This window comes from Musa acuminata, chromosome BXJ2-2 (assembly GCF_036884655.1).
Source record: "Musa acuminata AAA Group cultivar baxijiao chromosome BXJ2-2, Cavendish_Baxijiao_AAA, whole genome shotgun sequence".
NCBI classification, from domain to species: domain Eukaryota; kingdom Viridiplantae; phylum Streptophyta; class Magnoliopsida; order Zingiberales; family Musaceae; genus Musa; species Musa acuminata.
Genome location: NC_088339.1, coordinates 20,535,307 through 20,549,039, shown reverse-complemented (window position 1 = coordinate 20,549,039; position 13,733 = coordinate 20,535,307). Strand labels below are relative to the sequence as shown.

The 13,733-nt window shown below is 39.2% G+C and overlaps 1 protein-coding gene across 1 annotated transcript; it reads right to left on the bottom strand.

Moving 5' to 3' along the window:
- Positions 1 to 506: 506 nt before the first annotated feature.
- Positions 507 to 13,273, bottom strand: LOC103969449 (nuclear pore complex protein NUP98A). The gene is made up of 13 exons (XM_009382984.3): positions 13,081 to 13,273; positions 12,803 to 12,942; positions 11,811 to 12,092; positions 7,518 to 8,114; positions 7,028 to 7,255; positions 6,045 to 6,682; positions 5,843 to 5,930; positions 5,696 to 5,756; positions 5,145 to 5,283; positions 4,877 to 4,993; positions 4,569 to 4,743; positions 1,852 to 1,914; positions 507 to 1,385 (listed from the first exon to the last, which is right to left on the bottom strand). Exons 2-13 carry the CDS (start codon positions 12,819 to 12,821, stop codon positions 706 to 708), a joined length of 3,087 nt encoding a protein of 1,028 aa, XP_009381259.2. The 5' UTR covers positions 12,822 to 12,942; positions 13,081 to 13,273; the 3' UTR covers positions 507 to 705.
- Positions 13,274 to 13,733: the final 460 nt, after the last annotated feature.

The window sequence follows — 13,733 nt, the reverse complement described above, 5'->3', positions numbered from 1 at the left end:
CCACTTGATATGGATATCTTTGTAACATACAGCTGTTGTAACAGCAACAGATGCATGTATATATTGGGTTGTGGTCAGACGTTTCCGCTTGTGTAATGTGGTGCTCCACAGAATTCAAGAGAATGCAGGCAGATTATTCGAAGATGAAATAATTCATAATTTTCATTCCTTAGAACGATACATATCACTTGCAGACTTGGGATCGACCTGCATAATTTTATCACACATTTATATATAATAGGAAACACGTAGAAATAAAGATAAAAATAAAAAGGAAAATATATCGCTCCTTTGCAATAATGTATAGTTATGCCAATTCAATAAAACCAATATACTTCTTTGATGCATAGAAGTTGGGATTAATCTTCAACAAATACAAAATGTTTATCCATACAAAGTTTTCAAGTCGGCACGAACATTAGAGGAAGAGACCCAAAACAAGAACTACACGAGTCTTAAGCATCTCTTCAAAAGAATCATGAGAAAAAAAGAAAGGAGGAACAAGGTTTAAAAACAAAAAGGCATCACATATTGGCACAATCTGTACTTCCAACAGAGAATAGGATGATGCTGTAACAATTACAACTGAAAAGGGTTAAAACACAAGACTAAAGAAACTACAGGGAGGGGAGTTTGAAGAAACTAGAGGAAGAAGATGTCTGATCATGGTATATGAATTTCCACCTTCCCAGCCAGTAGGTAGCCTTACGAACAATCCGTCTCTAGCAAGAACTCATAAGAGCTGAAGTGCTTGACCTTGAACTTCCACTCTCCCTTGACGGGATCAAAGGACAGGAACTCAGCCCCCTGCTCCTCACCTTTCAGTGTCAGCATCTCCTTGTACTTATCGACGTTGGGCCCCTCTGTGTACTGCTGCCCTGTCTTCTTGTTCATACACTTGATGTTGAGAAGTGTAACCTCGGCAGGCTTGTTGAGACCCTGCCCAATTGGGGGCTTCTTGCTATCATCGCTGTAAACAATCACTTCGCGGTGGTTGAACTGGACGATCGACTCTAGGTCAAGCCCCCTCACATCAGTTTCTCCGTAAAACTTGATGCTGCCATAGCCATGCCTACCAACCACAAAATCCTTGACATGGCGGCAGAAGCCTGGCTCAGCGCGCTCTTTTGCAGCGAGTTCCTGGATACGTGGTTCGGTATAGTAATCATCTTGGCGGAGCTTCGGCATTAGCGCCTCGATGTCTGCACCATGCTCGTACACGATTGCAGCCTTGCCAGCCCTGTGTCCCGATATTTTCACATAAGAAGAATCGGTTACCTTCTGCATCTGATCATCACCATTACCGTTTTCCTTCTGCAAAGACTTGGAGGCTGAGACGGTCGTGCCAGTATGCTCCCTTGTATGGCCATTCCCAGTAGCATACTCTGCATCATTTCCAGAACAGTAACATAAATGATGGGAAGAATGTTCTACTGGTTGAAGAAATCTTACTAATAAATGGCTGTGATCTGTTCAATCTGCTAGCCTGATAACTTTACAGAACAATTACTTGGGCTCTTACAACTGAAAGTATGCCCAATAGGTCCTGAATATTCACCCAAACTAACATCTCTGAGATTAATTAGCTTCCCAACAGACCAAGGAGTTAAGAGGGACAATGCAAGACAAGACAAATCAAATCATACATGAACCTTCCATGTTTTATTCTCCTAAGAGTCTAACAAAAATGTTTGTACTACATCTAGAACGATAATGTTTAGCACTAAATTTTCACCCTTTTAACAAATCCACATCGAACATCTGAAAACTGATTTTAAACTAGTAACAAAAAGTGCATTCTCTGCTTGTAAAGAAAGAATTTCAAAAGAAAAACTGGTGAAATAAACTTACCATCATTATCACCTGCATACATCTCCTTGAAAGCCGGAGCAGATGGCTCTCCTGATACTTTACCTGGAGAGTATCACAGTAAAAGAAAAAGGTCGGAGAACAAATAGAGTACGCTAACAACCAAACTGACATAAGAATCTAAGCTAAATCATCATAAGTGAGCATGCATTCAGCAAGGTAATATTAATGAACACTTTTAATGTGCAAGACTATCTATCTAAAGAATAACTTGACAGAGATAAGAAAGATCCATGATAAGAAATAATTGGTTTTCAATGAGACAAATTTTCATAGTACACCTCTAAATATGACATCATATTGAGACTAGGAAGTTCCAAGAGAAAGTAGATTAAATATCTCTGTATCATTGTCTTCCTAAGATATCCAACAGAATAAAAGTAGATTAAATGGCAAAGTAGATGACATTATCCAACACAATAAACAACAAGAAATCCAAAATAAGATCCGTTCCTCGGATCAGCATTAGCATGTCATGATTACCATGGTTCAACAACAAGAAATCCAAAATAAGATCTGTTCCTCATATTAGCATTAGCATGTCATGATTACATGGTTCTCGCATGCCCCTTCAAACAGCAGTATGGTATCGTAAATGTGTTTCCAGTATTCATCAATCATGATGTCACCGTTAGCATTTTGCCACTAAGTGAAGTATCCCATATCAAAATACTATGAAGTTCTAAACACTAAAAAGCTACATCTTATATGGTGTCCCATTCTTGTTAAGAAGGAAAGTTGCCATTGAATATAATTTTGGAATAATGCTGAAGTATGAAATGTTACCGTATCATGTAAATGCTACAATAGCTTAAAAAGGTCTATAAGTCAAATCAACCTTTTTCTTGTGTGAAAAAAAATAAATCATTGCTAGATTAACTTGTAAACCAACAAATTCTGGAACAAAATCATATACTTAAGAAAATATATTCAAACAGCTAAAATAGAGGAAATAAGAGCTTTTGCATGGATACACAGTGTATAAGATGAAAAAAGAGATAATTATCTTCATCAGTGGACAGCCCCACAGTATTTGGGTAATCAGCCTATGGTTCTCAAGATCACAAGAACCGATCAAGACTATCTAGGATTAACTGCGACTGCCAGGAGTCAACCAGGATTGACCAACAACCAAATTACAAACATGTGCAACCAGGTCAAGGTCAGTTCTTGGCCAATTCCAATATATTGATGGATCTCCAGATTCAATGGGTTCTCAATGATGGACCTACGGGACCTGCACCGATTGTTTACTTAGAAACCTTGAAATAAGTGTCATATAATATTGGGTGTATAATTTGGAATATAATAGCAATGCTGCCTTCTGTTGGAAGGACAACAATTTTACCTCTCCACCACAGGAAAAAAAAAAAATCTTGGCGTATACCTATAGTCAGCATCTTGCACAAAATAATGCCCCACCACATTAACATCATGATTCTGCATTGTAAAGGCCAATATTACCAATAAAACAAGGAAAAGTTCAGATCCAATTAATTCCACCTACATCTCATAGCAGAAGTAACACAAGCTACTCCAATTGTTTGAGGTGGCACATTTCTGGCTCTTGTGCCATCCCAAAATTTCGCAATCTTTGGAAACATTTCAAGTGGATAGAACTGACAAAAGCAGATTCATCTGATGCTAAGACAATGTAATTGCTATGGTTTTGCTCTGCAAAAGCATGCTGGCTTCTTGGTCAAAAACTGCCAAATTCGAAATTTTGCTATATTTGCACCTGTTATGATTGCAGAGTTCGTAGGACAAATGAATCATAGATTGATTAACAAATGTGGCCCTTGCTTTTCTTGTTTCTTCTGCTCTAGACTTCCACTTTTCATCCTATAACTTGCTTATGTATGATCTTTTGATTCCGAGCCAAAATTTATCTGAAAAAACCTATAATCACTTTCAAATTTCTTTCTACTTTCCAGATTTAACTCCATTACCAAGGTCTTTTTCTGTAGATCAGTCCCTTTCAAGCATATATGTAAACCACCTTCTTTCTAATGTCTAGCCATAAACATAGGACATCTTGCTGAGTGGTGACCCAGCAATAAGCATAAGGTTTTTAAGGAAATCTCAAAGAACAGAGACCTTACACCAATCAAGGTTGTAACAGGCACCCCAAGCACCAAGGATGCCATAGATTGATATTGTTCATTTGGTGACCTGTTGGCTTGTATAAAAAGGATTCTTAAATGTGAACACCTAATCTTAGATTCTTTTACACTCAAATTTGTTGATTAGTTGGCTTCATTTCTAAATTATTCTTCCCATTTCATTGATCATCTTTTAAGTTATAAAAGCAAAATAGGTTAAATCTAAGCATACATACAATGATAAACAGGTTTATGCTTTTGCGTAATTTACAAGTGATAAGACAAATGGCAGCAAATTTACAACATTCAGCTCTTCTATACTAAAAATAGCTATTTGTCATTAGGAAGCAGCCCAAGCGGTCACTTCGTCTTGGCATTTCGACAATGCCATACTGAAGCTCACCCTCTGTTTTTTGTCCCTCTATAAAGGGTTATATAACAACTTAACTGCAACAAATGGAACTTGCTGCATCATGCAATCTCCTTTCATGATAAGATAGAGCATATAGACAAGCTACGCATTCAAACAAGACTCTTCAACAATATTTAACAAGAACTCAAATGTTCAAATCATTTTAAGTGGGACAGGAACATTACCATTTTCGGCAGCTGGGATCGATCCATTTTTCATGATATTTTCCTTTTCCATATTACTTCGTGGAGGCCATTGCTCAATTGGACGAATGATCAGTGCCCTAGGATTTTCTCTGGGGACAAAATATGCATCTGCCTTTGGTGTTGATTGTGTTTCATCATCAGCAAAAAAAGCCACCTGAAAGTAGAAAGATGTTGATCCTCAGAAAAAAAAAATGATTTATTAAAAGAAGGAATATCTGCAGCTTGCATCTAATAAACTTGTAATCAAATTATTATAGCTGTACGCTCTCCCAACAATGATTTCTCACCCTTGGGCCATCATTTTTTGCGGAATATTTCCTTGGAGGTAGTTTGATCCTTCTCTGAGATAAATGTCTTGGAACTAGCATTGAGGAAGCCCTTAATAAAGTAGGCTTGTCAGCAACCTGTTCCCAGCAAAGGTCACAAATTTGATTCACAAAGCATGATAGTTGATAATAGTACAATTAAATGGGAAAATCACATCTAGGTTGAATGACAAGAAAGATCCACACACTCCTTACATATATTTGTTGTGTAGAAAAAAGCTAGACTTACAGGCATGCTAGAAATTCCATACTGAATTGAAGGGGCAGAGCCCGTCCGACCAATTGACATCTGAGGCATTGCTGGAAGTGTTCCAAAAGGATTTGTCACAGGAGCTGGTTGCATGACCATATTGGATTGACTAGCAGCACTGTTTCATGGACATATAGGAGAGGACAATTAAAAAAAAAAAAAAATGAAGAAATGAGTCAGGATAAGAAAAGTATTCTTGTAAAGCATTACAAGCTAGCCTTCTTAAAATTAAAAACTAAAACAATTTCCATATAGATTGTCGGTCTGCCCTACTTACAAACAACTAAAGACCCTGTGCTATTGCAACAAGACAAGGATGGGCTACAAAGTATCCAAGGCTTTCTCGATTGAAATAATATATAAAATGTTCTAAATCAGCTAATAGTATCTTTTTACTAGAGTATGTTACCTGCTATATTACTTAAATTTAACAATCTACTATCAAATAAAGAACCAAGATGCTCATAACTACACTGTACAAAAAGAAAAACAAAATGCACAAGGAATAAAGAAAAAGCACAATAACATACTTCTGTGTGAAGGTGCCTTGACTGAAGATGTTTGAAATGCTACCAAAGCCACCAGAAGAGGCTGAAGAGTTGAAGAACAAAAAAGTTGTAAAAACAGAACAAGAACAACTAGCAAGCAAAAAGACAAGGCAGATCCCTTAAATGTACCTGGTTGTGCCTGGCCTACATTTGGAAAAGAAAATGTACTTGATGTCTGGGCTACTGGTGCCAGTTGAAAGGGTGTCTGCACTGAAGGCTGCAAAAGACAAGCAAGAACTTAACTCCAAAATAATGCAAGCCAGCCAGATGTCACAAACTATCATATGAATGGTGTAAATATCCCAATATTTATTCTTATGAGTATACTTACAGCTGTTTGCCCAAATCCGACTGGAGTGCTTGAAGGAAAGACTGATGGCGTTGAACTACTGAACAGACTTCCCCCAAAACCAGTGGACTGACTGGCAAATTGATTTGATACGAAAGTAGGCATAGCTTGTTGAAATCCAGTATTTGGCTGCCCAAACAAGGATGACGCCTGCCCAAAGGGTGCAGCAGAGGACTGGAATAACCCAGAAGATTGAGTGTTGCCAAAGCCCAAACCAGTCCCAAAAGTTGAAGTTGGCCCCGCCATTGAAGAACCAAATATTGAAGGCGTAGAACCGAAAGCAGATGATGATGTTGTCCCACCAAAAGCCATGGATGACAAACTTGAACCAAATGTCGAACCAGTAGGAGCACCAAACATTGGACTGGTAGAGGAAGTTGAACCAAAGGGGCTCGATGAGGATGTGGTGAATGGTGAGCTGAAAATTGAACTAGAGGTAGAACCAAATCCAGATGAACCAAAACTGGGAGGTTTAAGTGCAAAAGGATTTGAAGGCGTGGTGGAGGAGAAAGGGTTTGTGGAAGATTGACCAAATGTGCCTGCAGAACCAAAGGGGCTGGTTTGAGATGAAGCCGAAAAATTGATAGCACCTGCAGGCTGCCCCGAAGGATTTGGACCACCTAGAAATCACATTAACCAGGTCATTATTAGGTGAAGAAGATATAGGACGAAAAATATACTAAAAATTGGCATAAAATATATCATTTGAGGATTATAAAAAATAAGAACACATCTAGTGTGAAGCATGCTTTAGAACATACAACCAGCAATCAGAAATATACTAATACATGAAGCCAAAATCTCTCGCGCAAGAAAAGCCAAGGGAAGACTAAACAATTGTTGCCTCACAAAATAAGAAGGGGATTTATCTACATGCCATAATGAAGATGCCTTGTTATATGCCCTGAAAAAGTGTATATACCCCGAGAAAAGCCCCACAACAGTACTTAAAGGTTTGTTCTTACCTTTATCACCACGTTGATAATCCTCCCATCTTAGTTCCTCATGACTCCTATCTTTATATGCAGGCATGGCAGATATTGACTCCATCTTGCCAGCAGGCTGACTACCAGTGCCACCATCAACCTCAGGCGTTGGGCTAAATGCTGCTGCTCTTGTCCCTCCAGGTTGACCCCCAAAAGTTGATTGTCCAAATCCCGGGCTACCAAATGTTGGTGTTGTTGCTTGAGCACCTGCAAAACATCAATATACATGTAGGTGAACAAAAAGCCCAGAGAATAATGATAAGAGCATAAATAAAAGGGTAATATAGGGGAAAACAAGAAAAAAAGGACATGAAAAATGAGCATTCTTTCGTTCAACAACCAAAGATAGCCAACTAAAAAGCAAGTTTACATATGTGAATTTCAAAACGACAATACAAACAATGCTTTTCAGGTTTCCCGCTCTCAAGGAACAGAGGGCTTCTGGGTAAATGGAAAAAAAGTAACTTACCAAATGGGGAACTCTGAGCACCAAAAGGAGATGGTGATGCTCCAAAAGGTGTGCTACCAAATGCAGATGCTGACTGTCCAAAGGAAGGGGTGGAGCCAAAACCAAATGAAGGAGTACTTGATGCACCAAAACCAGAAACTGTTGGAGAGCCAAATGTGGGAGCAGTAGATGCCCCAAATGCAGGAGTGCTTGAGGACCCAAATGTAGGGGCAGTCGGAGCCCCAAAAGATGGTGTCACTGTTGAACCAAATGCTGGAGAACTTGAGACCCCAAAGGAACCTCCCGTAGTACCAAACGGTGATGTCGATGTTGACCCAAATGCTGGGGTTGCAGTAGAACCAAATGCGGGTGTGCTTGTGGCACCAAAAGTTGGGGTAGTTGTAGCACCAAAAGAAGGGGTGCTAGCAGATCCAAAAGTGGGGGTCGTAGTGGCACCAAATGCAGGTTGACTGGATGCACCAAATGGTGATGTGGAACCAAAAAGGCTGTTACCAAATGCTGGCTGTGTTTGCTGAAATGTACTACCAAAAGGACTTGATTGGCTAGGAGATGAACCAAAGTTTCCAAAGGCCGGCTTCTGACCAAACAAGGAAGAACCTACAAACAACATAATCATTTCAGCATAAGGTGGCATTTCCAACAACAAAATGACAATAGAAAACAATATAATACAAATAACTACCATAGAGAAGCCAGAAATTAAACTATAATGTTTTTTAGGGTTCAACTCATAGCAGTGATATCTCTCATAAATATTTGACAATATTGATAAAACAATATTATAGCCTGGTAAGAAAGTATAAGAATCCAGTTTAAGAGTAAAAATTTGCCAAGACTTAAAAATTTAACCCCCTACTACAAGCTATGTATTTACAAACAAGCATCATTACCAAAGCAAATATCCAGTATAGAATACAAATTTAACAGAACCTGCAACATGAAGTCCAAACCAACTATAACATACATATAAGCTCGTCATTACCAAAGCAGATACATGAAGAGATCTAGAGTCCTACCAGATGTTGCCATCGAAGAGTCTTCCACAAAAGAAGGCTCCACTACATGATAAAACTCCAAACCAACAAAAGTTCTCATTTTTATATAGTGACGAATTTTCATGAGATGTTACAACACCAGGTGTCTCCAAGCAGTGTATTGATTGCTTCCAAAGAATTAAGAGGAACAGGTCCTCATACGATGGGCAGCACACTAATTGCTAACAATAAGCTATATCATAGCTAAGAAGCATGGACACACAAACACGACATGACACGGACACGACGACATGCTATTTTTAGAAAAATTAGGACACAGACACATCGAGGACACATGTATCTTTTAATATATATAATATTCGATTAACATGGATTTTATAATATTTGTACATAACTTTTATAAACTCAGCAATGTGAACAAATAAAATCTTAATGTTTGCAACTATTTGAAATTTTAGATCCAGACGTCTCCTGTCAGGGTTTAAAGATGCAGTTGATATTTTTGTTGCAATTTGGATCCGTATTTGGAGATTTCTTAGAACCCCACAGTTAAAAATTTCCCATGCTAACTTTAGGTAATGCTCATTTTAAGATGTAAAAACATATTTGGTAGTAATCTGTTAGCTTGGATATATGATTAATTTTACATGAATTGCCTACTGCTATATGTTAGTTCTTGATAAACCTCTAGACATTACATTTCTGCTTGAAATTAATCATAGGTATAATAAAAACTTATTATGCAGTTAATAAGAAGTAAAGGAAGTGTAATTGTATAATTAGCTTTAGATAACATATTTTTTTTCTATTAATAACAACTACTGTAGTATGATTCTATAATCAATTAAGAGAAATTATTAATTAAAACATATTAATACGGGTTCCTTCAGTTAAAAGTTTAGTTCAAAAATAAATCAAGAAATTATTAACTAATTAAGATCTTAGTTTAGAATTGATCAATAATTTAGTTTTTTTTCTAGAGTATCCTAATTATTTAACTGCATTACAAAGTGAGGGGAAACGTGCCACCATGCATCCCACCATGGTTTGGGTCAGCATTAACTTGTGGTGCAAGAGAAATCTGACCTACAGAAATGCGAAATCTGGGAAAGTAGAAGGCGGGTGAACTGTGAAGGATGGGTCATGGTCAGCATCGCACCATGCGAAGCTGTTCGCCGATGAGGAAGTGTGGGTCGAGCACTAGAAGGTGAGGTAGAAGGCTTCACGGATGAGGAAGAAGGCTTCGTGGGTGAAACGAGAGGTTGTCGAGGCCCTAAGGGCGAGCAACGATGGCTTCAACTAGACGCAGGTGGGCTTGGGACACTAGGCAGAGCCACAACAACATCGTCAATGTGCCTCCCCGAAGCTAATGGCCCTCGTATGAGGACCACGCGAGTGCCACGCTCATGTGGCACATGAGGAAGGCCACTGGAGAGGTAAGGAAGGGCACAGGGGCGGTGCTTGTGTCCAAAAATAAAAATAAAGACGTGTCCAACCGTGTTGGTGACGAATCCATGTCTGACACGTGCGACATGGATACACCCACCAAATTGACGTGTCTATAATTCTTAGGATCCTAGGAACAATCTCAAATGGAAACAGCTACAAGGATTGTAATGACATCATATAGATTACAGCTTACTCACATAAACCTATTTTGTTTAATGAGTCAAAGGCTAACAGGATTCCTTACAATTAGCAACTTAGCATATGGGGTGCATTATCATATACAGATCAAATCATCATATCAATGACATATTAGCTATGCAATGAAAACACATATTTCAATGGTAATAGGTGTAGCTCGAGGCAGGGAAACTCCAAAACAATCAATGTAATCTAAGATTAGCAAACGTAACACACCAATTTCAAATTAGTGGAGTTCAACTTATTTCTACTTTCCCTTTTTCTTAAACAAAAAGAGCAGTTGTTTCAAATACTGGTAAAAGCATATAATGACTAGATCAGGTCCACAGACATACTAAAAAATGCCCTGTTTTGGACACAATTTATTGCATTCCTTCCTCACTAAGCCATCTGTCACAATGGTGCACTCCCAATTACATCAATTGGTGTTGTATTAGAACCTTGCATACATCCTGATTTTCTAGGGTACAATTAGAGTTAAGATTTTGTAATTTCTGATTAGCCAACCCCATGACACTACACAAAATTGTGCAAAAAAATCGTTGTACTTTATGCCATTTTATAAGAAGTAAAAAAGAGGATAGATGGTTCTCTTGTTAAAATTAATGTGAAGTAAACTGATGGTTTATTTGTTTCCTATGATGTGTCTGCAGGTACATGCCAAAAGACTGTCTTAAGGAAGATGAATGAAGATATTGTTTGCAGCCCTTGTAAAGCCAGTTGCTCTTGTATGTCCGAAGGTCATGCAATTCTGGAGGAATTGAGAAAGTTGAGGAGCTCAACCATTCTATAATTTGGCTAAAGTAGGATGCACAGAAGTCTTAAATTTTGTCAAGGGGAACACCTGCGTTCCCTGGTCTCTTAGATCTATCATCAAAAGACATTAGATATTAACAGGATAGATTGACTGTTGTAGGATTTTGTTATTTGCCTAACCATGTTGGTCATTGCAAATGTTGGCAAATCTCAGTCTCCTCCTTTATCTGCAAAGGTTGCCTTGAATAGTTAAGAAGTAACAAAAGTTTATTTTGAAAAAAAAATATATGTATAAAAGAGTAAGAAATGAAGTAGCATGTCTTGTCCTTCCAAGGAAGCTATTTATTTACAGAAAGACTACTAACAGCTGGTATATGAATCTTGGTTGCACAAGCACTGGGAGATATAATTCCAACAGCCCTGTTCATTAAGGGCTAAGCGTCTGAATAAGCATTTATTTCGTAATGACTTCCAGAGGAGACTTCTTTCTGAGATTCAGTAATGAGAATAAGCTATCCAGTCAAGAGCTAAATGAACTGGACAAACTCTACCAAAACTCCCAAAAGACAAAACTTACTTACTCCTTGCTAAGGAGACAAGAAATCATAGTATGTTGTTGTTATTCCTCATAAAAACTGTCAAATATCAAGGAGCATAAACTATTCATTTAATATTATTCTCAGGATAATTTACTTTATACTTTGGATACTCAAAACCAAATAGACACTAAATTACCATATCAGAAAAAGACTCACTTGCTGAAGTTGTATGTAAGATTAATTCAATTAACAAGAAACATAGAATTTAGCAGGGAGCCGTTGCATCATACAGTTAATAATCAATGTGAAAGACTTGGCTGCGATTTACTAACTATTTTAGTCCCAGATATACTCACCACCGAAGGAAGAGGAAGAGCCGCCAAAAGCAGGAGTTGATGATGCCCCAAAGGCAGGCATGGAACTCCCAAAAGCTGGAGCTGATGAAGCACCAAAGGCAGGTGTAGAAGGCTGCCCAAAGACACCAGTAGATGTGCTGCCAAAGACCGAACCCCCTGTCTGAGAACCAAAAGGATTTGAACTTCCAAATGGTTTTGGGGCAAATGGATTATTGCCACTAGAGCTTGTTTGCCCAAACACTGACTGGGAACCAAAAGAACTACTTGAAGACTGACCGAAAGCTGCACATCCAATTAACCACACTCAGAAGAAGAAAAGAAATAATCATATATACAAAAACAGAAGATAAACAGCCTCATAGTAGAAAGAATAAAAATTGTAACTGAGATAACAAAACTCAAGGACAAGCAACAAAAAATATGCTTCTCATCGGCGCAAAAAAATAAATAAATAAAAATACAAGCCGAAAACTATAAGATATAACCATAAAAGCGATATTACGCCTGCCATCAGAATGATTTTGAGAATAAGAAGGGCTGGCAAAGGCAGCGTTTTGAGTTACGGCCTAGAACATCAACTTACTAGTACATGCAAAAGCAAGTTTATAATACCTAATGAATATACCATTCAAAGAAAAAGAACGGCAAACCCAGGAAAACAAAAGAACATTAAGAAATCGAGAGCAAGATATCACGGATTTTGCACGACAAACCCGGTGAACCCCACTGCATCTTAAACACCAACAAGTTACCACCAAGTCAAACGACACCGATCCTAGAACGAGCTTCCACAACCAAATCGACGGAATGAAGTAACCTTGACAACGTAACAGCATATGCCACTCACCAAGAGATCAAAAAATATTCACAAAGCTCGGGATTAAACAAAAAGGTGGAATCTTTAAGAACCCGATCAAAATGCTGCTACAACAATCCAAGCAAAGGAGAATATGCGAAACGAATCGATGCACCAGGGAAAATAAGCAGCTTACGATTGGTGGGGCCGAACATGGCTGCGGATCCGATCGAAGACAAATTAGAGTTCAGCAACAGAGAGATGGATGGAAGCAAGTGAACGCAGTCAGCTTATATGCTGCGGATCCTGCCTCCCGATCGAAGACCAATTAGGGTTCTGAAACAGAGCGATGTATGGAAGCAAGTGAACGCAGTCAGCTTATATAATGGTCGAAAGATTGCTTCTCCTATCAACGTAGCTTGATACCAACGCAGTTCGAAGTAAAAAAAATGCACAATCAAATCCAACACCGACGTCAATCGAATGCGTGATCCGCGTCCCTCCCCCGCGTTCGACGACGCGCCGGTACCAGCCAAAATCCAACGCAAGATCAATGAGGAGGAGGACGAGGAGGAGGGGAAGGGGGGGGGAATCGGAGAAAGATTTATTAGGGCATTCGAAGGGTGCGATGGTGGGGTGGAGCAATGGAAGGGCAAGAATTAGGTTTCGGGCAGGCGGTTTGGAAAGGGTTTACCGAAGAAGGTGGGGAAGAGAGCGGGTGTGACGGGGACAAATCACGGGACAGGGTTTTATTTCCCATAAGCATGCATGAACGTGGTCCGGCCCCACAAAGTAGGACGCGTGGATGGCTTATGGGGGTTTACCTATAACTACTGTGTTGGGGGAATCAAAGCGAATCTAAAGTTCTCAGGGACGGTTCGTGGGCCGTGATATCTGACCCAGCCCAACACGTTATATCACGTGAGAGAGCGGACGAGGGGAAGAATCCACGGGACAGGGATGTGTTCACAAAAGACCTTTATGACGGTGATCGGGCCCACGGAAAGGAACACGTGGATGTCTTCGGGAGGTCGACTACAGAGCTGTGGTGTTTTAGAGATCAAAGCGGCTTCGAAGTCTTGGGGAAGGACCCCATGGGCCGTAATCCCTCGATCAGCCCAACGCTT

Excerpts from the sequence above, each read along its gene's own strand:
- LOC103969449 (XM_009382984.3), bottom strand. Across the intron at positions 5,931-6,044 it reads TCGGATTTGGGCAAACAGCT|CCTTCAGTGCAGACACCCTT; the intron begins GTAAGTATACTC and ends TGTCTTTTGCAG. Across the intron at positions 4,744-4,876 it reads CAAAAAATGATGGCCCAAGG|GTGGCTTTTTTTGCTGATGA; the intron begins GTGAGAAATCAT and ends TTCTACTTTCAG.